The sequence below is a fragment of the Rhinopithecus roxellana genome, chromosome 11, assembly GCF_007565055.1.
Source record: "Rhinopithecus roxellana isolate Shanxi Qingling chromosome 11, ASM756505v1, whole genome shotgun sequence".
Classification (NCBI taxonomy): domain Eukaryota; kingdom Metazoa; phylum Chordata; class Mammalia; order Primates; family Cercopithecidae; genus Rhinopithecus; species Rhinopithecus roxellana.
In genome coordinates this window covers 53,088,380-53,116,134 of record NC_044559.1, presented here as the reverse complement: position 1 = coordinate 53,116,134, position 27,755 = coordinate 53,088,380, and the positions used below count along the sequence as shown (strand labels likewise).

The window sequence follows — 27,755 nt, the reverse complement described above, 5'->3', positions numbered from 1 at the left end:
GTTGACAAGGGACACTGGGCAGAGGTGTGCAGGGGTCCCGTGAAGCTGCAGGGGTGGCTCAGACACACGACAGCAGTGGGTCCCGAGGGTTCTGCCCAGAGTGAGAATGCTGGGGACAGACCTGCCACCACCACCCCTGGAGTAGAACGCAAGACACACACATTGAACACTGGGAAAGGTCAGGGCAGCCCCCTGCTGCGATCTCGGCCCCGCCTGGCCACACCAGGGGAAGCCAGGACTCCGTGGATGGCAGGGCATCTCGGGCAGGGCCACGCTGGGGTCTGGGTGGGTCCTTTGCTGGAATCCCCTGCTCTGCCTCTGGGCGCCCCAGGCCTGGAGGCCACAGGACAGAAACCAGATGACCTTGTGCAGGGACCAGCACGTGGAATTGGGACAAAAGGAGTGGGCGTGGCCCAGAGCTTTTCCCCGCTGAGGTCTTTCACAAGGAAGGGGGCGGGGGTGTGAACTGCTTCTGAAAGGTGGGGTCACTTTGGTGCCCCCAGTGACCTCATGTGGCAGATGGGCCCCCCACTCTGCTCTGAAGTTCCTCCAGGAACACTGTGTCCCCTGCTCCGCCTACACAGTAGTTTCATTTTTCCAGGGTCCTGTTCGGATGTTGCCGGTCCCATCGGTGCCAAACGGCAGGCCTTCTAGCAAGTTACCCTTGGGCAGCCCATTCTGGCTGGGGCCACCAAAGGGCAGGGACTGTGTCCTCCGCAGCATCTCCAGGTGGCCGGGCCCAAGCGCTGCCTCCCTGCCCAGCTGTGTGGGGCAGCTGTAGAGGGCAGGGCTCCCATCGCTGCCCTCAGGCTGGCTGACCATGGGGAAGGGGTCACCCTGGGTGCAGCAGGCCAGCGTGTGTGCCCCTGCTGGGCCATCCAGAGAGCTGGGGGGGCTGTCTGTGCGCGAGCTTCGGGGGCTGCCGTCCAGGCTGGACGGGATGTGGTAGGCATACTCGGGCTCCTCTGCTGGGTGCCGGCTAAAGTAGGGCGGCTTAGTTCTGCCCTGAAGGCACCCGTGCAGGTGAGGGTCGTGCCCGAAGGCACCCTCCTGTGCGTGCATGTGTGCCTCGTCCGCCATCAGTGGCTCGCCCTGCATCTTGGCGCAGCACGGGGTGGCTGGGGACAGACAACTGGTGTGGCCCTGTGCGGCCTGCAGGTTGGTCATCTTGCAGGGTCCCGGTGGGTGCGTGAAGCCCCGTGGCTGGCCGAGGCCCGGCGAATGCAGGCAGGCGGCACGGCCCAGCGCGGCCCCGTTGGCATCGAGTGCGGGGTGGGCATCCCTGCGGCGTGGGCAGCATGCCCACCAGCACTGCCACACGTCCTCGCGCTTGGCGCAGTGGTGGATGAGCACGAAGAGCCCCAGTGTCACGCAGAAGGCGCCGTACAGGCAGCTGAAGACCATGTCCAGGAAGTGGCCCTGGGACACGGCCAGCGCCCCAAAGGCCCACGTGGCCGTGAACAGGAACAGCGTGAAGGCGGCAGCGCGCAGCTGTGCCTGGAACGAGTGCTCGTTCTGCAGCACCGAGGCGCCAGGGGCATCGCGTGCGGGTGGGGTGCTGGGCCGGATCCCACGGCTGCCGTCGGGCGTGGCCAGCCGCCGCTGCTCCTCGGACTGTGCGCGCATCTCGTACCTGCGCCCTGGGTGGCGCCGCAGCTGCACGTAGGTGCCCAGGAAGTACACGCAGGTGACCAGGGCAATGACGGCGGCTGGGCCGTAGAAGGCGCCCAGGCTAGGCTCCCAGGCCATCCAGCAGCTGTGGGGAGACGCACGTCAGCGTCAGCCGGGCCAGCACGGCCAGGACTCAGGACTCAGGACTTCTGCAGAGCAAAGGGCCCCGCACCCGCCCGGACCAGCAAGTGGCTTTGCACAACTGCGGCTTGGGGGCCTTGGGCGTTTCTAGAGTCGCTGAGAGTGTGGATGGGAACGGGGCCCTGTTGGCCCTACCAGCTTGGGAGGTCGGGGAGCCAGGAAGGTGTCCCAGGTGTGGGCGGAGGTGGAGCCGGGCGGGGGGCCAGGTGCAGGGTGGGCCTGGGTGGGCAGGAGCAGGGAGGACAGAGCTGGGTGGGTGGGGCCAGGAAGAGGCAGAGCTAGGTGGGCGGGGCTGAGCAGAGGGCAGCGCTGGATGGGTGGGGTCAGGCAGAGGGTGGAGCCGGGTGGGCGGGGCCGGCGCGAGGTGGGCGGGGCCAGGTGGAGGTGGAGCCGGGTGGGCGGGGCCAGGCGGAGGGCAGGCGGGCGGGCCATCCTGGGTCCGCAGAAGGAACCGAGGGCCTGAATCAGGGGTTCCAGGCTGGCTCTGGGCACCGATGGCGGGACGGCTGGTTTCGTTCTACTCTATGGGATTTCCCTTCTCAGCTGAGCTCCGTGCCGCTGCCAAATCGCTATTTGTCCCCAGACCCCTCCCACAGAAGGCTAACCAGGCCTGACTCGTCCAGAGGCAAAGATTAGGTTGGAGTCCCTGGGAGAGGAGGGGGCACTGCGCACTCCTCAGGCGCGCGAGCTGGGAGGGGCGCAGCTCTGGGCGAGCCCCAGGTCCAGGCCCAGGCCTTGCTGCTTCGTCCTGGTCTCCCCCACTGCAGGTGCTCCGGAGGGACCTCGGGCAGAGCCCACCCGCTGCTCCCAGCTCCCAGCTCTGGGCGCCCGGTACTCACTACGCCGCGTCTTCGTCCTCTGTCCCGTAATTCCTGATGTTCGTGGCAGCCGTGACCCCACAGATGATAAAGGGGACCCCTCCACTGATGAGGTAAAACCTGCCGGAGAGGAAGGCGCTAACCCTCTTGCAGACGCTGCCTGCATCCTCGGGGGACAGCGCTGTCCCTCCCCCACTCCGCAGGGCAAGGGAGAGCGGCGGGCGTGGGCGGAGCAGGAGGGGACCAAGACCCCCGACCGCCCACCGAGCAGCCTGTGCCGGCCTCGCCTGGCTTCCCGCGGGCCTCTGCGCCTGGAGAGGGCCCTGGCCAGGTCCCGGAACAGGTGGGCCCCAGGAGAGTTCTGTTAGCTGCGGACTTCTCTGCAGCTGCAGGGAGCCCCTGGCTGCAGGCGGGACCGCTCCCCGGAGCGGCGTGGGGTCACACAGGGAGCTGAGTGTCCCACTGAGTCTCCAGGTCATGGCCCCTCCCCACGGGTAGTGCGCGTGGCCAGTGACCAGTGGTGCCCCGTTTTAAACAGTTTTAAAGCCCCGCTTAGCCTCAGGGGAAGAAGTTCGGAGGGTGGTGGTCTCTGCTCTGTCAGACCCAGGAACCCTGCCTTGCAGGGCAGTCTCATCCTGACAGGCACGGCCCAAGCCCAGGGCAGGAGCTGACCTTCCCCTCCGCAGGGCCTGGCAATCGTGCTGAGGGCACCCAGGGGTCCATGCATGATGCTGTGTGTCCCGGACTGGGTGCATTTGCTCACCGCCTCCAGTCCCTGGCCTGAGCCATAAGACCCCCTGGCTGCCGGCCCTATGGAGCATGGGTGACCTAGGGGCCGGTTCAGAGACCATCCCCCATGGGTGCTGTCTCCCCGGCTGCTGGGAACACACAGGTCGGCCATGGACCCCTGCCCCACGCGTTCAGTGGGCTCCAAGGTGCAGGGGTGGGAGGGGTGGCCCTGGGTCTGGTAGTTCTCGGGGACCCCCTAGGAAACCTGTGCTTCCCAGACTCTATATCCCAAGAAGATATCCTTCAGAAATAAAGATGAAATAAAGACACTTTCTGATAAAAATAAAACTAAGAGCACTTGCCATGTATGGACCTGTATTTCAGGAAATGTTAGCTGAAATTATTCAGGGTGGAGGGGTAGCGGACCCTTCCGCAGGCACCGCACCTGTGGAAAACCCTAACCAGACCTGCACGGTGGGCCTTGGGCTGGGGGTCCATGCTGTGGACTTCATCAGAACAGCAGGGAGCCCCTGGGCTGCTTGGGGGAACTTGGACTGTCTGGAAGGAAGGAGGATACCAGAAACGCTGAGGGATAAATAGAAAAGCTTTGTCTCCCCCTTCTTAATTTCCTCCCTCTTTCAATGACTGTTTCAAGAAAGAACTTGAGCACCGCCTTGTGTAGGGTACGTGGGGATGGTGCTATGCCCAGCATCTGTAGGAGGAAAGGTGGGAGGCAGGAAATGGTCCTATACAGTTTCAAGTTTTCTATAAATGTGTTATATGAAGAGAACAATTTTACTCTACATAGGATGTGGAAAGGTTGTGGATTTTAATCCCTTAGAGCAACCATAGGAAACTTGGTAAAAACTAGGCTGGACGCAGTGGCTCATGCCTGTAATCCCAACACTTTGGGAGGCCAAGGTGGGCGGATCACGAGGTCAGGAGATTGAGACCATCCTGGCTAACATGGTGAAACCTCGTCTCTACTAAAAATGCAAAAAATTAGCTGGGCATGGTGGCGGGTGACTGTACTCCCAGCTACTTGGGAGGCTGAGGCAGGAGAATGGCGTGAACCCGGGGGGCAGAGGTTGCAGTGAGCCGAGATCGCACCACTGCACTCCAGCCTGGGCGACAGAGTGAGACTCTGTCTCAAACAAACAAACAAACAAACTAATAGATATATTAAAACAAAATTTTTAAAAATGTTAAAATAATCCAAAAGAAGGAAGTAAAGGAGAAATGGAAGAATTCCAAAGGGCAAAACAATCACTTAAAGTGGTAAAAACAGAAAACAAAGAGTAAAATGTAGACTAAATCCAACCAAATCAAAATTCCAATTAATTTTAACAAGCTAAAAGCTCCAATCCAAAGGCAGAGATTATCAGGATAGATAGTAAGCTCCTGGAACATGGTGACTAGAATAGAAACACTGAATATAAGACACAAGTAGGCTGAAAGTAACTGGATGGGAAAAGCCATACAATGCCAACTGTGAGATTAGGAGAGCTACAGCGGTTACACCGATGCCAGGCAAAGTAGATGATAAGACAGTGAGATAGAGGGGCCCGTGGGATGCAGAAGTGTCCGGGATGGACCCACGACACACAGTTGTGGTGCAGGACGGACCCACGGTGCACAGTTGTGGTGCAGAACAGACCAGAGACAGTCCATTGATTTTCTGAGAAGGCATCCAACCACCCCACTGGATGGGAAGCAGGAGAAACCTGCCCGACGCTGTCACCCAGACAGTCTGGCGCTTTGTTCCTGCCGAGCGGGGAGGGGGCCCGGGAGAAATAAAGACCAATGTTTCTCTGAAGGTGAAGATGGGGGGAGTGAGCCACACATGACTTTGGCAAAGAGTTGGCTGTGAAGCCCACAGGTGGCAAAACAGGACACGGAGTGGGAAAGCAGACCCAACTTCTTATAGAGGCCACGGGGACCTGGCCGGGACAGTCTCATCCAGAGCTTGTTCTAGCAGGGCCTGGGCTCAGCTGTCCACACCCGGCTGACCTGTGATGTCAGCACGGGCACCTCTGCTCTGCTCCCACGGTCAATGGTGGCACAGAAAGCCCCCCAGGGTCCTGCTGCTGCCAGGCACAGGGATCCCCTAGACCCTGCTCTGGACACACAGAAGGCCATTGTCTCCGAGCCAGCCCTCCACCCTCTGCAGGAGACGGAGCTACAGGTTCTGGCCTTGAAGTCCCCTTTGGCGTCCTCAGCAGGCACAGCTGTGACAGGGACGGCTCAGTGCGCGCTTTGTGCAACGAGGCCAGCCCGCCACACTCCTCTGTGGCCCGTGGCCCTAGTTACCCACAAGGAGCCCGCAAGAAGGCCTGCAGCAGTGGCCTCTGCGCGTCCAAGGCTGGATGATGGAGCAGCTGAGGTGTCCTGGAGGCCCTGCCTAGGTCTCACCAGACGATGCAGCACTGTGAGCTCCCCTGCCTTCCTGTGGCTGCAGGTCTTTTCCTGAGGACCCCAGTGTCCTGCAGCGAGCGTGGAGAAGCTGCTGGCAGCTGCTCAGAGGAGACGCCGCTGCAGCCTGTGGGAGGGTCTGTCTGTGTCTGGCCGGCCGTCTCCAAGCTGCCTGCTCGGCCCTGCCTGCCGGGACCACCGGCTCCGGGCTCCGTCCCGGCGCGCCGTGCAGGTCCGGCCGGCAGCGGGCGCTGGAGGCCGCCGCTTTCCTCGCGCCGCCGCTGGGCAGTGACTGCCGCGGACTTGCAGGCGCGGGGCTGGGGCGCGGCCGGGGGCTCTGCGGGGTCCGGCATCCACCAACCACCGCCCGGCGTGGGCCGCTCACAACAGCCTCAGCCCACCTGTGTCCGGGGAGCTGTTCCTGCCCATCTGGCAGCTGGGAGCACCCTCTCCTGTGGCTCCGAGCCCCAGTCAGGGTGGGGGTCCAGCTTGTTCTCCTCCTCTGGGCACTGACGCGTCTGTCACTCAAGCGTCGTATTCTGTTACCTAGAATCCCATCTCAACCCCAGCTGGACTCTGGGCGTCGAGGAATGTCCAGCCACCCCTCTGTGCCCAGGTGCCCAGCGTCGGGACAGTGGCTCGCCATGCCAGGCCACTCACTGGAACATCTCCGGGTTACGTGATTTCCGGGACTCAGGCCAACGGCTGCGTTAGATGAAGGTTTCTAGAAAGGGAGGGCGGATCTGAATCTCGATGAAATCCTAACGGCTTCCCCTTGGGAGCTGTGAACCCAACCCAGAGGTGTCCAGAGGAGCAAAGGCGGGAGCTGACTCACGGCAGAGCACATTGCTCAGAGGCCGGGGAGGGTGCCTGGCTGGGGAGGATGCAGAGCTGGAGAGGGTGCAGAGCTGGGGAGGGTGGCCTGGCCGGGGAGGGTGCAGAGCTGGAGAGGGTGCAGAGCCCGAGAGGGTGACCTGGCCGGGGAGGATGCAGAGCTGGAGAGGGTGCAGAGCTGGGGAGGGTGGCCTGGCCGGGGAGGGTGCAGAGCTGGAGAGGGTGCAGAACTGGGGAGGGTGGCCTGGCCGGGGAGGGTGCAGAGCTGGAGAGGGTGCAGAACTGGGGAGGGTGGCCTGGCCAGGGAGGCTGCAGGGCCAGGGAGGCTGCAGAGCCCGGGACCAGCCCTGAGTGCACCGCCATGTGACCCAGGGCCAAGCGAGGGAGGAGTGACCATCAGTGCCCGGGCAGGTAGATGAGTGTCACACAGGAGAACAGGAGCTCCGACCTATGTCGGCTGAATAACGCCCGCAGACATCCATGTTCTCTTCCCTGAAACTAGTGAAGGTTTCACCTCACACGTCAAGAGGGACTTTGCAGATGCGGTTAAGTGAGCGATGGTGAAGGGCGGAGACTGTCCTGGGTTGTTTGGCTGGACTGACATCACCACTGGGGTCCTCTTAAGAGGGAGGGCAGAGATCCCAGTGGAGAGAAGATGCAGGGCTGCTGGCTTTCAGGGTGGAGAAGGCCCCAAGCCCAGGAGTGATGGCGGCCGAGGCAGCCCCAGAAGGTGCCGGGGGGATGGAGGCAGCCCTGCCCACACCTGGATGTCGGTCCGGCGGGGCCCATTTTGGACTTATGGCTCTCGACTGTCGGATGATCCCCCTGAGTTGCTTTATCCACTGCGCTTGCGGTGCGGCCCCAGCTGTGCGGCGAATCCCAGCTACTCGCAGCTACAGGACGGACATGCTGCTCACACTGGGTGACTGGGGAGCCTCGGGGAGGGGCCTAGGGGAGGAGCCATGGTGCGGATGTGGCGTGAGGATGGGTGCCTTAAACCATCCATAGAAGCATGTGCCCCGCCTGGGTGCTACCGGCTCTGTGATCCCTCCTGGCACACTCGCCCGCTGCTGATTGGAGCCGATGGTCGGAATCAGCGCACGCTGGGACACGGGGAAACGGGGCAAGGATTCAGACCACGGGTGTGGTCCCGCCACGGCTTGGTTCCCGTCACGGCTGACGCTTCACACCTCTCCCCAGGTACAGTGGCACCATCAAAGCCCGAGCGAAAAGGTCCCAGACCCAGGTGCCTCCCAGGACAGCCCCTCTGAGACCAACACTGCATCTCTGGGCTCAGGCGGACGGCACTGCCTCTGCCTCCATGCTGCACCTCTCCTTACACCACATGCATGCTCACATGTGCACACATATTCGCTTGCATGACACTTCCACGCATACATATCCCCCCACTGGAACACACATACCACATGCACACTGGCACACATGCACACTCACACGCACACTGGCACACATCACACACACAAGCACACATACTCACAAATGCACACTCACATGCACACTGGCACACACCCACACATCACATGCACAGGCACACACATTCACACACACAATGGCACACACACGCACAGGCACACACGCACAATGGCATACACCACATACACAGGCACACGCACAGGCACACACCACATGCACAGGCACACACATGCACACACACTCATGCACACTGGCACACACCACATGCACAGGCACACACATACACACATCGGCACAATGGCACACATGCACACTCACACACACACTCATGCATAGGCGCACACACGTGCACACTGGCACACACCATATGCACAGGCACACACGTACACACATGCACACTGGCACACACCACACGCACATGCACACACATTCACACATGCACACTCACACACACTGGCACACACCATACACACACACACACTGGCACACTCCACATGCACAGGCCCTCCACACGCACAGGCACTCACACATGCACAGGCCCTCCACACGCACAGCACTCACACACGCACAGACCTTCCACACGCACAGGCCCTCCACACGCACAGGCACTCACACACGCACAGGTGCACCTGGGCTTTGCAGTTCCTGCGTTTTTCACAGGTGAAGGCTGTGGGAATCCAGCGTTGAGCAAGTCCATCAGCGCCATTTTTCCAACAGCATGTGTTCATTTGATGTCTCTGTGTCATATTTTAGTAATTCTCTAAATATTTCACGTTTTACCACTATTACTATGTCTGTCATGGTGAGCTGTGATCAGTCATCTTTGAGGTTTCCGTGGTAGCTGTCTTGGGGCACCACAAACCACGCCTGTATAAGACGGTGAACTTAGTGGGTAAATGTCCTGTGTGATCTGGTTGCTCCATGGGTTGGCTGTTCCCCATCTCCTTCCTATTCCCTGAGTCACAAAAATATTGAAATTAGGCCAATTAATAACCCTACAATGGCCTCTAAGTGTTCAAATGAAAGGAACAGTTGGACGTCTCTTGCTTTATTTATAAAGCTAGAAATCATTACGCTTAGTGAAGAAGGCATGTCGAAACAGAGATAGGCCAAAAGCTTGGCCTCTTGTGACAAACAGCCACGTAGTGAATGCAAAGGAAAATTATTGAAGAAAATTGCCTCCAGCAAACACATGAATGATAAGAAAGTGAAACACCCTCATGGCTGCTGTGGAGCAAGTTTTAATGATCTGGATGGAAGATCAAACCAGACACAACATTCCCTCAAGCCAAAGCCTGATCTAGAGCAAGACCCTAACTCTCTTTAACCCTATGATGGCCGAGAGAGGTGCAGCAGGAAAAATGCTCCAAGTTAGCAGAGGTTGGTTCATGAAGTTTAAGGACAGAAACCATCTTCATAACATAAAAGTGCAGGGTGAAACAGTAAGTGTTGATGGAGAAGCTGTAGCAAGTTCTCCAGAAGATCTGGCCAGGATGGGGATGAGGGAGGTTGCACTAAACAAGAGTGATTTTTCTTTTTTTGAGGCAGAGTCTTGCTCTGTCACCCAGGCTGGAGTGCAGTGGTGTGATCTCGGCTCACTGCAAGCTCCACCTCCCAGGTTCAAGTGATTCTCTTGCCTCAGCCTCTCCGGTAGCTGGGATTACAGGTGCCCGCCACCACGCCCGGCTAATTTTTTGTTTTTTGTTTTTTTTTTTTTGTCCAGACTGGGCTTTGCTGTCTTGGCCAGGCTCGTCTTGAACTCCTGACCTCAGGTGATCTGCCTGCCTCGGCCTCCCAAAGTGCTGGGATTATAGGCATGAGCCACAGTGCTTAGCCTAAACAAGAGATCTGCAATGCAGATGAAACAGCCTTCTACTGGAAGAAGATGCCTTCTAGGACTTTCACAGCTAGAGAGGAGACCGTGCCTGGCTTCCAAGCTTCCAAGCACAGGCGGACTCTCTTGCTAGGGGCTAACGCGGCCGGGGACTTTGAGTTGAAGCCGATCCTCATTCACCATTCTGAAAATCCCAGGGCCTTTAAGAATGATGCTCAATCTACTCTGCCTGTGCTCTGTAAGAGGACAACAAAGCCTGGTGTCAGCACATCTGTTGACAGCATGGTTTGCTGAATATTTAAAGCCCACTGTTGAGACCTATTGCTCAAAAAGATTCTTTTCAAAATATTGCTGCTAGTTGACACTGCTCCTGGCTACCCAAGAATTAGAAGAGCAGCTGAAGATGGCACTGCATTGCTACAGTCTCACGGTAAAACGTAACCAAAGAGGAGCCGCGTCTTATGAATGAGCAAAGAAAGAGGTTTCTTGGGATCAGTCTGCTCCTGGTGAAGATGCCGTGGGCACTGCCGAAACGACAGCAAAGGATTGAGAATATTTCACGCACTGAGTCGACAGAGCTGTGGCAGAGTTTGAGAGGATGACTCCAGTCTTGAAAGGAGTTCTACTGTGGGTAAAACGCATCCAACAGCACTGCGTGTCTTATTTTAAGGAATTGCCACAGCCACTCCAGCCTTCAGTCACTGCCACCCTGGTCAGCCCCAGCGGTCCACATCGAGGTGGGACTCTCTGCCCGCAGGAAGATTATGACTTGCTGAAGTCATTAGCATTTATTTTTAGCAATAAAGAACCAGCAGCTGTATGGTCTGTGAAGGCCTCAGGTCATGGTCATGGCCTCCTCTGCCATACCCGCCTCAGTTTATGCTGTAGCTGAAGTTTCACCGGTGCTGTGACTTGAGCTGTGCTCCATGTGCGGTGTTTCGTGGGTGTGCATGCAAGTGTGATGTGAGTGTGTGAGTGCATGAGTATGTGTGCACATGTGCAATGCAAGAGTGTATGTGGTGAGTGTGAGTGCATGTAAGTGCCTGAATGTGCACGTGTGCAGTGCAAGAGTGTATGTGTGTGATGTGAGTGTGTGCAAGTGCCTGAGTGTGCACATGTGCAGTGCAAGTCTGTGTATGTGTGTGGTGAGTGTGAGTGCATGTAAGTGCCAGAGTGTGCATGTGTGCAGTGCAAGTGTATGTGTGTGGTGAATGTGAGCGCGTATAAGTGCCTCAGTATGCACGTGTTCAGTGTGTGTGTGTGTGGTGTGTGAGTGCGTGTGTCTGAGTGTGCATGTGTGCAGTGCAAGTGTGTGTGTGGTGAATGTGAGTGTGTGTAAGTGCCTGAGTATGCACATGTTCAGTGTGTGTGTATGTGTGTGGTGTGAGTGTGAGTGCATGTAAGTGCCTGAGTGTGCACGTGTGCAGTGCAAGTGTGTGTGTGTGGTGTGTGAGTGCATGTGATGTAACTGCCTGAGTGTATGTGTACATGTATGCAATGCATGTGTGTGGCGTGTGAGTGCATGTGTGTGTGATGTGTGTGCACACTGAAGAGATGGTACAGGTTCAGTTCCAAACACTGCAATAAAGTGAATCACACACATTTTTTGGTTTCCCAGTGCACAAGATATGGTTTGGCTCTGTGTCCTCACACAAATCTCATCTCAGACTGTGATCCCGTAATCCCCATGTGTTGAGGGCAGGTCCTGGTGGGAGGTGGTTGGATCAGGAGGTGGCTTCCCTCACGTTGTTCTCATGATATTGAGTTCTCACGAGACTGAAGGTTTTATAGCAGTCTCTTCTCCCTTCGCTCTTCCCTTCTCTCTCCTGTCTCCTTGTGAAGAAGGTGCTGCTGCCGGGTGCAGTGGCTCAAGCCTGTAATCCCAGCACTTTGGGAGGCCGAGATGGGCGGATCACGAGGTCAGGAGATCGAGACCATCCTGGTTAACACGGTGAAACCCCGTCTCTACTAAAAACTACAAAAAACTAGCCGGGCGATGTGGCGGCGCCTGTAGTCCCAGCTACCCGGGAGGCTGAGACAGGAGAATGGCGTGAACCCGGGAGGCAGAGCTTGCAGTGAGCTGAGATCCGGCCACTGCACTCCAGCCTGGGTGACAAAGCGAGACTCCGTCTCAAAAAAAAAAAAAAAAAAAAAAAGGCGCTGCTTCTTCTTCCCCTTCCGCCATGACTGTAAGTTTCCTGAGGCCTCCCAGCCATGCGGAACTGTGAGTCAATTAAACCTCTTTCCTTTATAAATTACCCACTCTTGGGTACTTCTTTATAGCAGTGTGACAGTGGACTACTACAGCACATAAAAGTTGTATTTACACTGTACTGTAGTTGACTAAGTGCGATAGCATTATGTCTAAAGAAACAATGTACATACCTTAACTTAAAAATCCTATGGGCCCTGTTACCTGAGGCCTCCGTGGACCATACAGCTGCTGGTCCTCAAGGGGTTTTGCTCTCTAATGAAAAGGAAGTTTGGGAAACGAGACAGGGAGAGGCTGGTGGGGCTGCAGTTCCTGGAGACGGTGAGACCAGAGAATCATCTGGAAGCTTGTGCCAGTGCTGACTGGGGGCAGTGGCGTCAGCCTGGGGACACGTCCAGCTCCCCACAGGGCTCACCTGGCTGGCCTGATCAGCTGGCTCATTCCCTCCCAGGCTCCACCGTCAAACACAGCTTTACCAGCCAACTGGCCACAGCCCCTCCTGCTATCCGGGACAGGACAGGAGGATGACCAGCATGTGGGCAAAGGGAGGGGTGGGGATGATTGCTGCCTGGCCACTGGTTGGAGTTGGCAACTGGGGTGACAGGGGAGCTGGGCCTGGCAGGGACTCCTCCCAGGATCCCAGAATGAAGTCACCAGATTGCAAGTGGCCTTGCAGCCAGTCTCGTGTCTCTAAGTCACTGCTGGCTGCCCGTTATTTCAACCACTGAGGCCACGTGTGCAGAACCCAGAAATAAATGGGACTCGGCTGAGGTCAGGGACACAGTCGATCCCCTTCTCCAGGCCCATTCCAGATGCTGAGCTGACCCCTGCCAGTCTCCTCTCAACTGTCCACGGCCTGAGCTCCAGGGGTAAGACCAGGGAGCACCAGCCCTGAGCAGGTGCCTGGGCTAGTGAGGGCCTGATCCTGGGGCCTCCCAGCCCAGGCAATCTCCCGGGCTCTGCCCTGGCTGCGTTCACAGTGCACAGGACCTCCCAGGGGGCAGGTCTGGTGTGGCCACACTGAGCGCTTGGCCTCTGTGGGGCTCCAGGCTGGATGCACCGTCAGTTGGCTGCTCCGTGGTGTTTGCTGGGCACCCTGGGCACTCACTCAGGCCGGGCTTTGGGCAGATGCCTGCTCTGTGTGCACAGTTCTTGGGTCTCGGACCCGGGCAGTGGGCAGGGGCGGGCTCTGGGTGCTGCCTCTATGCCTTGGGCTGTGTCCCTCTGTCCACTCGCAGGAGGGCGGTCAGCAGTCCTCACTCTGGACCAGACAGCATGTGACTCTCAGCTCCTGCCGGGCACTGACCCCTCACTTGGGGCGCTCTGACACTGGCGTCCGGCTGGCTCATACCTTCCCCTTCCCCCTTCTGTGCCTCCATGAGAGCACCTGGCACTGAGCCCTGGGCCCCACCACAGAGAGCATGACCGACAGAGGCCACCTTCCACAAGCTGCTCCAGTGACAGGATGGGGACAGTGATGGTGAAAAGCGTCCCCACCACCCTCTACCCTCCCCGTCCTCTGTCCCAAACCAGGGGTCAGACCTGCATCTGTCTGCTGACACTATCCTGGCGTTCCTCATTCGCCTTGGGTTCCCAGAGGAGCCTCTGCTCGAGGGGCCTGCCCACCCCTGGCCTGACTCGGAACTGACCAGAGGGTGGGGTCTGATGGGCAGGAGAGGATGCAGGAAAGAAAGAGGTGTGGCCAACAGGAAGGAAGCCTGGGGCTCCATCGGCGGTGTCCCCACCACAGAGGAAGGGGGGCCCTCCTTAGGCTGCCCCATGTTTCTAGTTGGGCGTCTGAGGCTCTTCATCGTGAGAGGGCTGAGGACTGCCACACCGGAGGGAGGGACGCCTGTGGGGGCTGAGGGCTGCCACACGAGAGGGAGAGGACGCCTGTGGAGGGCTGGGTGTGCTGCGGGGCAGCTGGGGGGCAGCCTTGGGTGTGGTCTGGGTGGGAGGAGGGTTTGGGCAGGGCCAGGGGACGCCCACCAGACAGGGACTGAGGGAGCTGGAGCGGCCGTGGTGGCCCTGAAGGGACCGTGTGTGGCAGCAGGGGGGCGGGGGACACTGACAAAGCCTGGACCATGTAGGAGCCGAGAGCTTTGGGATCCCCCAAAGGCCGAGGGACTGTGCAAGGCGAAGGCACAGGCCCTGCGGGGAGGGCGGTTGGATCTCATCAGCTGGGCTTCCAGGAGCATTTTCACCACATTTCATTACTGTGTTTTTCACCCAATCCACACTCGTCCAGTATGGCCTTGCGCTAGGCAGTGGCCCAGGGTAGGGTGGCCAGGGGCCTGGGCTCCACCAGGAGTACGCCTGCAGGGCGGCATGGGGGGGCCAGGCATGCCTCTAGCCCTGGGCTTTACCTGGAGCCCATGGAAGGTGAGGAGGGGAGGGGAGGAGTCGAGGGAGGGAGAGGGGAATGGGGAGGGAAAAGAGGGAGGGAAAAGGGGAGGGGTGAGGGGGAGGGATAAGGTAGGGAGAGGGTCTTGCTGGGTGGATGCAGGAGCAGAGCGCCAGCTTTCCCCTGGGGCAGGGTCTCTGTAAGGCAGGGAGGGGTTGGGGGCTGTAGTACACCAGGACCTGGCAGTGGTGTCTCGGGGCTGGGTCTGATGTGTGGCCCTGGCAGCTCAGAGGATGAGGGGACATGGCCGTCTTGAGGACAGTGAGGGTTGGAGACTTGCAGCCCATGTGTCCAGGGTCCCAGCAGTGGGTGGTTCGAGGGGCCTGGGAGGGGTGACAGCGCTGTGAGCCGGCCCTTGGCTGTGCTGAGTCCCCACAGTGCCCGCGGGGTCCTGGGCCCCTTCCCGGGGAGCCACCTACAATTACTCATTTCCCCCCGTCTTCAAGGAGGCGGCTGACCAGCGCTGCACACCCTTCTGCCAAGCATGGGCCAGGCCTGGGGGCCACCCTTCTCAGGGCACCCCCGATCCACCGTGTCCTTTGGGGTCAGGCCTCCGCCCTTCTCAGGGACACCCGATCCACCGTGTCATTCGGGGTCAGGCGTCGAGGCTGAGTCCAGCTGTGGCCTCATGAGGACAGTTCTTTGGCCAGATCCAGGGCCCGGCTTTCGCGGGCGCAGAGGCCTTGTCGGTTTCCCTTTACTCTGGGGTTGCCTCCTCCCTGTGCCTGCCCGTGCCTGCTGCTGACCACTGGGCAGAGCCTGTGTGCCATTGCCCTGCTGGAGATGATGTGGAGGACCCCAGCCTGTGCCAGCCCCGCCCAGGGGAAGACTGAGGGGTGAGGAGGGCTCAGGGGCTGGGGGTGGACTCGGGACAACCCCACTCAGGCGATGGGTGAGGCCCAGGTGCATGTTGAAGTTTGACCACTGAGCCCTTCCAGAACCCCCTCGACGAAGCCCCCCAGGCTCCTAGCCGCCTCTCCACGGGAAGCATGTCCCCAGGACAGCAGTGCTGCCCCACCAGCCAGTCGCACTCATGGAGGTTATGGCCCCAGGGAGCCTTCGATGCGCTGAGGTCATTTGTCACAGCAAAGACGGTGGATTCCAGGTGTGGACCTGAGGCTGGCGCCGCCCAGGAGCAGAAGGAGCCAAGGAAACCGCATGTGCAGACGCGGCCTCGGGGAGCGGGCAGTGCAGGGACGGGTAGCAGATACCTCAGGAGACAGCCCTGGCACCCTCACCTCCCCGGGACACGGGACCCATCTGTGAGATCGTGGTCCCTGGCCCGGTTAGCATTCTGAGTTAACTGTGACTTCTGAATTCAGAGAAAGCAGGCTGAGAATTCCTGCTAGGATCCAAGAGTTATTTACGTCCATTTGTCTAAGTATCTCCGGAAAGTCAAGGCGAGCCTCGGAAGTGCATCCTCGGCTCCTCTGCATTCGATAACCGCGGAGGATGGATGGAGGAGGATGCCGCGGGCACCAGGAGGAAGGCAGGTTGGCAAGACAGCAGTCAGGTGGAGAAGGACAGCGCCACTGTCCTGGGTACCAGCTGTGCCCTGCAGATGGCACCACGATGCCCGGCTCCAGACACGAGCCATGGATGCTTCATGACTGACAAGATGCTTTGAACACCATAGCACTGTCACTCCAGTCCCCTTGCAGTGGGTGCCCACGGATGGGTCTGCAGGATCACTTGTGCTGTGAAGAGCGCCTGTGTTCCAGGATGTCAGGCCACGTGTGGCCTTGAGGGGCCACCATTGGACCCAGGCATTAGTGGCGGTGTGTCCTGCTCTGCCCTCGAAGTTCCAGTGTCCTCTGCTCCTGCTCAGGGGAGCTAAGTGTGCTGGCACTGGGCTTGGTGCTACTCCCGGGGGTGGAGAAGCGGTTGTGCCATGTGGCCCTTCCTCCCATCCTCAACCAACGCTGCTGTCAGCAGACATCAGGACCGGCGGGAGGGGGAGGTACTCACGGTGTCTACAGAGTCAGGAGACTGCCAAAGTGTGAGATGCCAGGTCCTGGTGGCCTGGCCAGCGCTCTGGGCGAGCCCTCGTGCCTCTGGGGCCTCGGTTTCCCCATCTGTAAAGCTCAGGGCTGGGCTAGAGGATCAACTGGAAGGCCCAAGCCCTTCCTGGCCTGACGTCCAAGGGTCCACAGGGAGATGCGAAAGGGAGGGAAGGCTGCTTCACAGAGACCTCAGAGCTGCTCCCTTCCAGGGCTTTCCCCACACAAAGTTCCCTCTGCTCCCTCCCACCCACCCCCATCCTTGCCCTCTCCGTGTGAACCCACATTCTTAGAAGTGACAGGCGCCAGGTTGCTCACTGGCCTGTGACTTCTGCCTGCCCTTAGGCAGCTCATCCTGAGGACTGGCCTCGAGCACACATTCCAGATGGAACAGGAGGGAGTGGACGCTTTCCACTGGCCATTCCCAGGGCCCCAGAGCCCGAGGGCCCCAGTCCTGTGGGGTCCAAGCCAGGCCCAGTGTGTGGCCACTGTCAGGTCCCAAGCCCAAGGCAGTCTCCAGAGTTTGCCCTGTGGCCTAGAGGGGGTTCCTGGCGGAAGGAGCCTCAGGAAAGCACTCATCCCTGCGGCAGGGACGCGCGTTCCTCTGTGCCTGGCCAGCACCAGGGAGGCTGCGAGGCGGGTAAAGGTGGCAGCAGGCGTCCTTAGCAAGCTGGGCTGTGACACGGAATCCAAGTGTGTTGGTGCCAGTGGAATTCCAAACCGACACAGCCCACAGACCTCAAATAACTGACACACCCCACAGACCTCAAGCAACCGACACGGGCCAGACCTCAAATAACCGACACACCCCACAGACCTCAAATAACCGACACAGCCCTCAGACCTCAAATAATTGACATGGCCCTCGGACCTCAAATAACCCACACAACTTACAGTCTTCAAATAGCAGACACAGCCCACAGACCTCAAATAACCAACACACCTCACAGACCTCAAATAACTGATACACCCCACAGACCTCAAATAACCGACACAGCTTGGTGCACTTGACCAGAAAGGGTGGGCAGATTGCAAAACTAGGATGTAATTACTCTTTGCTGAATGGGGAATTAGCCCCCGAGCACCTGTGAAATCATAAAAGTTCTGCTTGTTTCTGGAGTGGCTTCCCTTTGGCTGGCAGGGGGAGCAGAAAATGTGGAAAGTTCAGTCTACTTAGAGGCCCTTCCTCAAAGTGGGCTGGCCAGCAGGATTAGGAGGGAGGCGCTCATGGCAGGCAGGTGGTCTGGAGGGATTAGGAGGGGAGGTGCCCATGGTGGGCAAGTGGTCTGGAGGGATTAGGAGAGGAGGCACCCACGGTGGGCAGGTGGCCAGCGAGATTAGGAGGGGAGGTGCCCATGGCAGGCATGTGGCTTGGCAGGATTAGGAGGGGAGGTGCCTGTGGTGGGCAGGAGGCCCAGCCTACCCAAAACCTCCCCAGTTCAGCCACATTTCCACTTAAAGGATGCAGAAATAACCCTTCAGTGGGCTCTGCTCACATCCGAGCAGGTGCTTAGGGACCGGGGATCACTGAATTATCCAGCAGCACCTGCGTCCAGGGCCCCAGGCAGGCATCACTCTGTGGCAAAGGGACTGGGCAGGAAACTAAAGACAAGGAAGGGGAAGTGGTTGAATAGAGGTCAAAACGGAATTCTGGAAAATAACAAATCTGGATTGTGAGATCTGGGTGTACAGGAAGCAGGCTAATCGTTCAGACACGGGCATCAGGCTGTTGGCTCCTGTTTTGTGTAGAAAGCATCAGCTCAGGGTACATCATATTTGCTCTTATTCTTTTTCTTCCAGTATTTCTTTATATTTCTTACCAAATCTCTCTCTCAGTCTTTCTTTCTTCTCACCCATATAGTTAGAAGCGGCGGATCCAAGAAGCTTCTCTCTGAACATTCGACCCTGTGCAGCCCGGTGTTGCTCTGCAGAAGGTCCAGCCCCGGGGCCGTGGCAGGGGCCTCGGTCAGTGGCTTTCAGCACATTCCCCACGTCACTTCCTGATAAGGCTGCTCTGTGTGCAGGGACGCAGGATGTAGCACTACAGCAGCCTGGGCTGTTTGCATGAACCTTGAGACTGATGGCGACACCTGCCTTCCCGCCGGAGTGTGAGGATCCGTAGCTGTGGCCAGTGGAACTGGCAGAGCACACAGGAGTGACCCGTCCCAGCAAGAACCCAAAGCTTGAGCCTGAGCGGCCTCCTGGGCAGAAGTGCGGGGTGCACTTTGCTGCGTTTTGCTGCTGGAGGAAGGAGCAGGCTCTGTGTGGATCCTCCCCACCCGCTGTCTCCTGGGAGAACTTTGGAGTCTCGGACTCTGCCGGACGCCTTTTCCCTCGCTGACCCTGTGGTGGATCCTTCTGTGGAGACAAACCACACCCAGAAACGCCGCCACTGCTGAGTCCTGGGTCCTTCCAGCCCCTCCCTGAGTGTGCGGAGGCTGTGGGGCCTGACACCGCTTGACGGGCAGTGTGCTGCTCACCCACGCGTCAGAACAAAGTACGAAACTGATTGCTTTCCATCGACACATCCAGCCCAGTTGAGCATGGAGGCCAATTTCACACATATTTACTACATCCCTGCCGTTTGTCTCTTTCTGGTTTCAACATTTAACCAGGAGGGGCTGGATGCCAAGCCTGGAGAATACGAAGCAGGAGGGACCTTCCCATCATTGTCATCTAGGGGAGGAGAGGTCAGGGGACAGTTGCTCTGCAATAGTGGGTAGGCACCGGGCAGAGGGTCAGGGGTCTCACCTAAGAGAAAGCTGAGGTGCAGGGAGGAGACTGGAGTGGAGATGGGAAGTGCCCATCCCACTGGAGGGACTGACCCTCAGTGCCCAAAGAGCAGGAGAGGCCAGGAAGGGGCAGATAGGAAGGCTCTGAGCCAGAGCTGAGCAGCAATGGGGGGTCTGGGGAGTGGTCGTGGGGGCAAGCAGTCAGGCTTCCAGCTGGGGAGAAAAAGTATCCAGGTGGTGTGGAGGTGGCAGAGCAGGAGGCTGAGAAAGGGGCGTGGAGGCCTGCTGGGGTCAGGGCAGTCCACAGAGCAGGAAAAATGAGGTCCAGGGAGTGGGGCTTGGAGAGAACAGGGCACAGGAGAGGTGGGGAAGACTCCTGGGCCTGGAGGTGTGGCCTTATCTGGGAAAGCAGGTAGAGAGTTTGTCACAATGTCCCGCACCCAGACACGAATGCTGGGACAGCAGTGCCGGCTGCTGAGCTGCAAAGACATTGCGGGCATGGAGCTGGTTCCATGAAGGACGTGAGGTGAGGGAGTGGGGCTGGGGCCATGGAGGACATGAGGGGAGGGGTGGGGCTGGGGCCAAATGGAGCTGGTTCCCTTGTGGCACTGAGGGAGGAGTGGAGCTGGGGCCACATGCACACAGTGTTGAGCTGTCTTGGGATATCTGAGGGAGGCAACAGGAGGCTGTGGCAAATGTGTGTGGTGGTCAGGACTGGTGCGCAGACTGCAAATGGTGTTTTTGGGACAGAGTATTGCAACAGAGTCTGTGTCTAGAATCTTGAGAGTATTGGGAGGTGACAGTGGCCACCATGTTGGTCGAAGGTGAGGGTGCTTGAATCCGAAGAGGCACCACTGTGAGGGCTTGGGTGGCTGAGCCAGTGCCTCTGTGGGCCTGGGGGGGGGTCCTGTGTCCAACACCTCTGTCTCCTCCCAGCCAAGCTGCTTCCTTCTCCCCTTCTGGCATCCCTCCCTGCTTCCTTCTCCACGGAGTCACCCTAGCCCCACTTAGCAGTGCCAAGAGTCCACGGACTCCTCGGTTGAGGCTGCATCTGTCCTTCCCCTAAACTCCCTCCTCCAAGGCAGAGCTCTTGGGCCAGAGAACAGACTCACACTCAACCTACAACCACACTTGCACTGAAGACACCAGCAGGGCAGCAGGTCTTGCACACTCCCAGGTGTGCTCAGGGAGGTCTGTGTGGCGTCCAGTCCAGGCCTAACCTTGAGGCACTCCCTGGCCCCTTGTGCCCACACCCACTCCACTCCTCACACATGGAGAAAGGGAAGAAGGCTGGCCTGGCCAGGGCAGGCCACACAGCAGGATGTGCAGGGTCATCCACTCCCTCCCACCCCTCCGCTGTACCCAAATCACAAGGAAGAAATGAAACAATGTTTTTCATCATTGTAATGAAGATCTCCTTATAGAGACAAGCTCCCCAAAACCATGCTGCTTTGATCGAGCGGGGATTCCCTTCATTCAGCTTGACACTAATAGTTGCAGCACAATTTTAGGGTGTTTTTTTCCCTGACTATCTAGACATCTGTGAGAATTAAACAGCATACTTTTAAACAACTAGTGGGCCAGAGAAGAAATCACAAGGAAAAGTAGAAGTGACTCTGTGGAGATAAGTGAAACAAAATACCCCATGAGATAACTCAGGGATGCAGGAAAAGCAGCACACAGAGGAATATTCATAGCCATGAACGTCCACATAAGAAAAAGGAGCTCAAGTCAACCATCTGATTTTACACCATAAGAAACCTGAAAAGAGAAGAGCAAGCTAAATCCAACGCTAATGGAAGAAAGGCAGTAATAAAGACCAGAGTGGAGATAAATAAAATAGACAAGAGAAAAATGAAGACCATCAATGAAACTCAAACTGACTGTAAACAGATCAAGAAAATTGGCAAACCTTTAGCTAGACTGACAAGTGAAAAAAAGAGAGACTCATATTGTATTGGAAGTTGTAGCCAGCACAATTAGGCAAGAAAAAAATATAAAGCCCTCCAGACTGTAAGGGAAGAAGTAGAACTATCCCTGTGTACAGATGACATGATAATCATATACACAGGAAACACTAAAGAATGAAGAAAACACCAACTAGAGCCGATAAAGGAACTCAGCAAAGCTGTAGGACACAAGGTTGGCACACAGAAATCAGTTGTGTTTTGTTCACAAGCAAATGAACAATCCAAAAAGAAAATTAAGAAAAGAATCCCATTTATAATGACATCAAGAGAACAAAATCCTTGGGAGAAAATTCAGCCAAGGAGGTACAAGTTGTGTGCACTGGAAATGGCAAAGCTTTGCTGGGATAAATTAGAGTTAAATAAAAGGAAAGACGTCCCGTGCTCACGGGTTGGAAGACGTAGTGCTTCTTAATGCGGCCTTGAGATGCAGTTGTGACTCCAGTGACGCTCAGAGCTGGCGTGGCCCCGATAAACACTGCCCAGGAGTCCGTGAGGGCCACTCTGAGCCGTGGGGTGAGACTGTGTGCAGAGACATGACCTGCCACTTTATCTGAGTGTCTTTGGCCTCGACAGTCTTCCCCCAGGAAGCGTGCTGCACATTCTGTGTGATGTCCATCCACTCGCCCAGGCCTCACCTCAGCAGGATCTGGGATGGGTGCCTGCCACGGTGCCCCCAATGTGGGGAAGCCAGCATCTGGTGGCTGGTGCCCTTCCTGGGGGCTCTCCGGTCCCCTGTGCCCTGAGGCCAGGCTGTGCCCACCCTGTGCACCCTCCTTGGCCTAGAGCCGCTGTGCTGGGGATGCCCACAGGGATCCGTGTGGGTGGATGGAGATGACCAGATCCTGGCATGGCGGGAGCTGAGGAGAGCAGAGGGACCCATCCTGGTGGGGCTGCTGGGCAGGGGCCCAGGCAGGGCCGCAGCTCGGGCCTGGAAAAGGGTCTCCAAAGGTTCTAGGAGCTGGGGCCTGTGTGTGACTCATTCAGTCGGCAGGGGCCTCACCAGCTGCAATGCTGCTGGAATTTGGAGAAAACGCTGTGTGAATGGAGGGGAGTGATGGGCCTGGGACTAAAGCAGGGAAGCTGCAGCCAGCAAGGGCTCCGGCGCCCCCCAAATCCAAGGCACCCCCCTTGGGGTCCAGTCCTGCCGCCCTCGCCCTGGTGTGGGCTTCAGACCACACACCCGTCAGCCCACTGCCCCTCCACAGGCCCAGGGCGGTTCTGAGGGCCTGGCTGTGCAGTGCCTCCTAATTGGGGTGGCAGAGGGTGCCCTCAAATCTCTCCACACAGGCCCACATGCGTGGGGGGCTCATCCTGGGACCAAGGGGAGATGAGATCAGGTGAATCCTCATCTAGAAAGTGGCAGAAGGCTTGTGTTGTCGTAGTAACAAGGGCCACACCCCTGCGTGAGGGGAGAGGTGGACGGCGGCTGTGACTTTGGCCATGGGGCCCCTGCTGCGCCACAGAAACTTCTGGCTTCTCGCTGCTGGGCCTCCCTGGACTGGCCCCTCCACTCCTTGACCTCACCCTGACCAGAGGGCAGGTTCCTGCCCGCGGAGTCCAACCCCTGCAGAGTTGGGGGTCTTGGGGGGTATCCGCCCCCTCTGCCGACCAGGCTGTCTTGTGGAGAGGGGAGGTCCCACGCAGAGGTGGGACATCCCCCATGCTCACACAGAAAGGGACTCAGGCATGTGAAATGCTCACGGACACCAGCATGGCAACATTTGACGTGGCTGTATCTTCCCTGGACTTTGAAGGTTTGGTTTCCACGAAGTCAAGCAGAGGTGGCCGCTGCACGTGGCAAACCCTGGCTGTGGCCTTCAGGATGGTGAGGCCTTTCTCAAAACGTCGGCGGCTCCAGGAGTGTCCTCTGAGTTCACACAGCCGCTTCTCGGGGACGGCTGTTTTCTCGTTACTTCTCGTTAACACTTGCAGAGCTGGGCCGGCGGTGGGCGGGCGGTACACACGGCTCCTTCATGCGCAGCAGCGGAGACTTGGCCACTGTCCATGTGAGTGGGAGCTGGTCATGCTGCCCCGTCCCGGCAGAGGGTGAGGCAGGGAGGAGTGTGGGTCTTCTTTTCAGAGGGCAGGATGGGAACAGCCAGAGAGGGTGTGGGTAACATGCTGCCTGGAGAGGTGGCCGCACCCTTCCCTCCTAGACTGCAAGATTCTTGGAACTCAGAAACTAAATTTCTGTTGGCGGTAATAATGTGTGGGCCAGGGAATGGGGCTGGGGAGGCAGGGCTGCTGGGAACGGCCTCTCTGATGAGGAGGTTTCCTGGTGGAGGAGGGGGAGGTGAGAAGAGGCTCTGGGCCAGGGCCTGGAGGGCAGACCGTGAGCCCCTCCGGGGTGTGGGGAGAAAGGCCCCGCTCCAGCCTGCTGGTCTCCCTGAGGAGGTGACGCCCAGTCTCCCAGCACAGTCTCCCAGCAGCCCCAGGCTCGGCCACGGAGAGGGCAGGCCCTCGGCGAAGTCCAAGCTAACACCGCCCACCACTCCCGAGTCTGCACCTGCCTCAGGGGTGCACAGGCCGAGCCCTAACCAGGCACCTGGGGAGCAGCTGGGGAGACAGAGTGACCAGGCAGGCCAGTAACCAAGGAACACGGCTGGAACACGGCACCATGTGGACACCCCCTGCCACAATGTCAAGACCTTTCTGTACAGAGGAAGGGGGCCCAGAGGGCAGGGGGTGGAGGATGGGGCTCTCCAGGCAGCTCCAGGAGGAACAGCAGTCGCCTCAGCGCTGTGGCCGCAAGAGGGCCTTGCCGTTGCTGGGCCCGCCGGTCAGTGCCAAGCCCCAGGCCCGCAGGTCAGTGCCGAGCCCCAGGCCCACTGGTCAGCGCCGAACCCCAGGCCCGCTGGCCCCGCAGCACCTGGACAGACGCACGGCTCTGTGGCGCGCACTGGCACACGGCGGACGGAAGAGTGCCGGGGTGCTCCATGGCTGCCAGCCTGGTCTTCAAAACCAGGTGGCTCTTCCATCAATTACAGATGAGGAAATGCGTTTTGAGAGTGATTTGTAAACCCAGGGGACCTGGGGCCTCCCTGGCAGGAGAGGCAAGATAATGAAACGCTCCCTCCCCAGCCCCCACCAGCCGCAGAAGCACCACCCAGCTCTGGTTGCTAAGTGGCAACGTGTCTGCGTGGATCTGAAAATCAAACAGTGTCAGAAAATGCTCCGGGTGGAAATGAGCCTTGTTTACTGAACAACACAGGACGTGGCTGTATCTGCCTTGAAACGAATTCTTCAGATGCTTTTGGACGGGGCAGTGCTGGACCACCCTTCTGAGGAAGCAGGTGTCTGTGCACCAGCAGGGACCACATCTCACACGCAATAGGACGAATGTCCTCCAAGACCCCCCGGGACCGCCGGCCTCAGAGCAGCCTCTGGCAGGGGTGCCTCACACAGGGCGCTGCTCCGGGCAAGCCGAAGGTGCCCAAGGCAGGCATTCAGGGAGCCTCAGGGAACCCCAGAGGATGGGCCAGGTAGGCACCCAAGACCTCGAGGCCACACTCTGAGCCTGGCTGTCGCCGACTGAGTGTTTGGAATTCAGTCTCAGTTCAGAAAAGGAAACACCAAAGGCGCTGAACTCCCTGGCGAGCTCCGCGGCCCGGTCACGGCTGCGGCCAGACCCCTGTCTAAAGCAGCTGTCCGGGCTCCCTGACCTGGCTTTTTCCTGCTGGTGCAGAGGAGCTTCTGCCACCTCCCAGACGTGGACGCCCGGGTTTCCCTGGCTCTGCACTGAGGGAGGGAGGGAGAGAGGGAGGTCTGCGCCCATGCCATCATGGGCTGTTTCCGCCCCCTAGGCAGGCCCGTGGTTCCCACCAAGGCCACGGTGAATTCCCGGCCTGGGGATGGATGGGGACCAAGAGCTGGTGTAGGCCGCGGGTGGGGGCCAGTGTCCCACCCCAGCACCTGGGCCCCACACAGCAGAGATGGGGAGGTGCTGGGAACTGGGGGATCACACCTGCTCCTGGTCTGAGAGGCCCAGGCCACCTTGAAATGAGTGCTTGAGCATGTGAGGTTTTCCACCCACCAGCAGTCAGCCGCCTGATGTTACGAAGACCATGAAGCCGAAGCCAAAACCACCCAGAGCCCATTTCCCGGGCGTGGCTGCCCTGCGGGGCACAGGAGGCTCGTCCAGCCCCAACACACGCCAGCCCCCAACCAGCTGGGCTCCAGCCGCTGATGTGGAGGGCAGGGCACCGCCTGCCTCAGACCCCAGCCGGGACCCTCCACCCTCTGGGCCCTCTCCACCTCACCCCCAGTGACCGTCGCCCCTCCCCTCCAGCACACTGCCCCACCCCCAGATCCTTCGCCTGCTCTCCACCCTCCCTCGGAACACTGACCCTCCCCCATGGACCAGATCGTCCTCAGGCCCTTGGTGGCCTGGCGAGGAGGTTTGCCAAGACCCAGAAGGCACATGCAGTGTCCAGGGCCCAGGTGCACTCAGTACCTGAGCAGGGGCTGCCTGGGGTACGGTGGCTGGTCTGCGTCCAGGCACAGAGGGGCCTTCTTGGTCACCTGCTTGTAGATGTTCCTGGCAGTCACTCCTATCCACAGCATGGTGGACAGCGTGGAATAGTGCAGCACGATGCCCACCTGTGGGGGAGCAGCGGTCAGCCAGGCCCTCGGTGGGCACCCACCCCCCAGAGCCCAGCAGCCCCGGCCCGGGCTTGCGTCTTCAAGAATGAGAGCAGCAGGCGGCCAGGAGTGTCTGTATCCCATGGCAGACGGCGGCCACCCCACAGCCGCCCGGAAGTCACAGGGAGACGCCGAGCTGCAGAGACCCTTGAACGGCTCAACTTTGCTCCCCTTCCACACAGAGACGGGAGCAGGGAGTCTGTGGGGACCAATGGTTCTGTGCACTCACACCCCCCTGCATGCACAACCCACTGTGGTCCCTGTGGCCCAGGCACGGGACCCTGTGAGCTGCAGACCAACGTCCCCTGAGCTCAGACCTGGACAGGTGTCCACCAAGGGAGAGGAGGTGAAGTCCCCGGGGGGTCACGCCAGGATGCTCTTACGGTGAATAGGATGAGCCCCCACGAGGACGCATTCGTGTGACCCTGCAGCTGGCCGTTCCTCATTGCTATGGAGACTTCCTGCGTTAGTTGATTACCAGGGCCACACTGCTACCTTTGGAGTAATAAATAACCTGACATTTGGAAATGACAGGTAAAATACTGCTATAATTGGAAAGGACATAAATGTTTAAGGAATACAGAGATTCGCCGCATAAAGCTAACGTCGCACCATTATGATGATTTATCAAATCCAGAGCTCAATTTTCACTTCTGAGGAGGCTCTGCAATAATTGAAGAGAATACTGTGGGGTGGGCTGGAAAGACTGGAGGGCTGCGTTTGCAGTTTCAGATGAGCTCCCTGCGTGCCGCTGGTGGCAGGAGACACAGCAGGCCCCGGGGGCTCCACCCTTTCCCTTGGCCTGGCGTGTCCCATCCCCGTGCCCAGGCCTCACGCAGCCTGGTGGAGACAGGGAGGCCCGGAAACCGGGGCACCATGTGGGGGAGCGGGGGCCCCACAGCTGGGCCTCAGGTTCTTTCTTTCCAGGAAGCAGCCGCGGGGCTGTCATTGTCACTGCCTGGGGCGCTGAGGAGGATGGCAGAGCCGGCCCTGCCCCTTGTCTGTCTGGGCTGAGCCTCACCCAGGCCGTGTGCATTTGGGGATCACGAGAAGGTGTAAGTGGCAGAGCTCGGAGTTCCGGACACCGACTTCAGGCTGGACAGGTGGAGAGGCTGCAGGGAAGCCACCGGCGTCCCACAGTGCTCCACGGCCGGCCCACCCCGCCAGACCCAGGGCCAGCGCCTGTCTCTGTTGACGATGTCACTCAGCCTGCGAACGGGCTCGTGGCCATCTCTGTCGCCATGGCAACCGTCCGTCCTCTCCAGCCATCCAGAGCCTGGGCCAGGCTTCACTCAGTGCTGGGCTGTGGCCTTGGTGGGCGGGGCAGGCGGGCAGGAAGGTGGGTGTGACAAGCGTGAGGCGGGCGGGAGGGCAGGCGGACCGGGCACCACTGGCCCATGTGTGGGCAGGTCGGGCTCCAAGTCTAGTTTTTACTAGACCCTCAGGTCTTCTTCCTCCAGCCGGTGGTGGCTGAATTTTCCTCCTTACCCGGAGGCTGCGAATGTGGAACCAGCCTGGCCTCAGTGTTAGATCAGTGAGAAAGCTTCTGTTCATGTCGCAGAGCACAAGGGAGCAGACAGTGCATCGGGGGCTCGGAGAACGTTGCCTTGTGAGTTTCCCGAGTGGTTCTGGGGCTGCAGCCACCGCGGCCCCTGCCTCCGCTTCCCGAGCCTGGCGTCACGTGTCCGGCAGGCATCTCCCACCCCCGGCTGCTCCCACGGCTCATCTTCCACACTTGCTTCCTGTCCTGGAACGTGGCTCCACAGTGAGCCATGTGGGCTTGTCTCTGGCAGTGCCCTAGTGCCCACAGCATGGCCTGGCACCTCATAGGCCCTCAGCACGTTTGCTGAGTGAGTGAGTGAGTGGACCGTGCTCCCTGGGAGATCAGGATGGCATCTGGAGACAGGCCACAGTCTTTTCCGC

The 27,755-nt window shown here is 58.9% G+C and overlaps 1 protein-coding gene across 1 annotated transcript in view; it reads right to left on the bottom strand.

Moving 5' to 3' along the window:
- Window positions 1-385: 385 nt before the first annotated feature.
- ADGRA1 (adhesion G protein-coupled receptor A1) overlaps window positions 386-27,755 on the bottom strand; it is a 31,335-nt gene continuing 3,965 nt past the window's right edge. The window contains exons 4-6 of the mRNA XM_030941384.1: window positions 25,645-25,790; window positions 2,652-2,750; window positions 386-1,756 (exon numbers count right to left, since the gene is read on the bottom strand). Of these exons, the coding sequence (XP_030797244.1) occupies window positions 577-1,756; window positions 2,652-2,750; window positions 25,645-25,790 (1,425 nt within the window). The 3' untranslated portion in view covers window positions 386-576. The remainder of the gene's footprint in view (window positions 1,757-2,651; window positions 2,751-25,644; window positions 25,791-27,755) is intronic.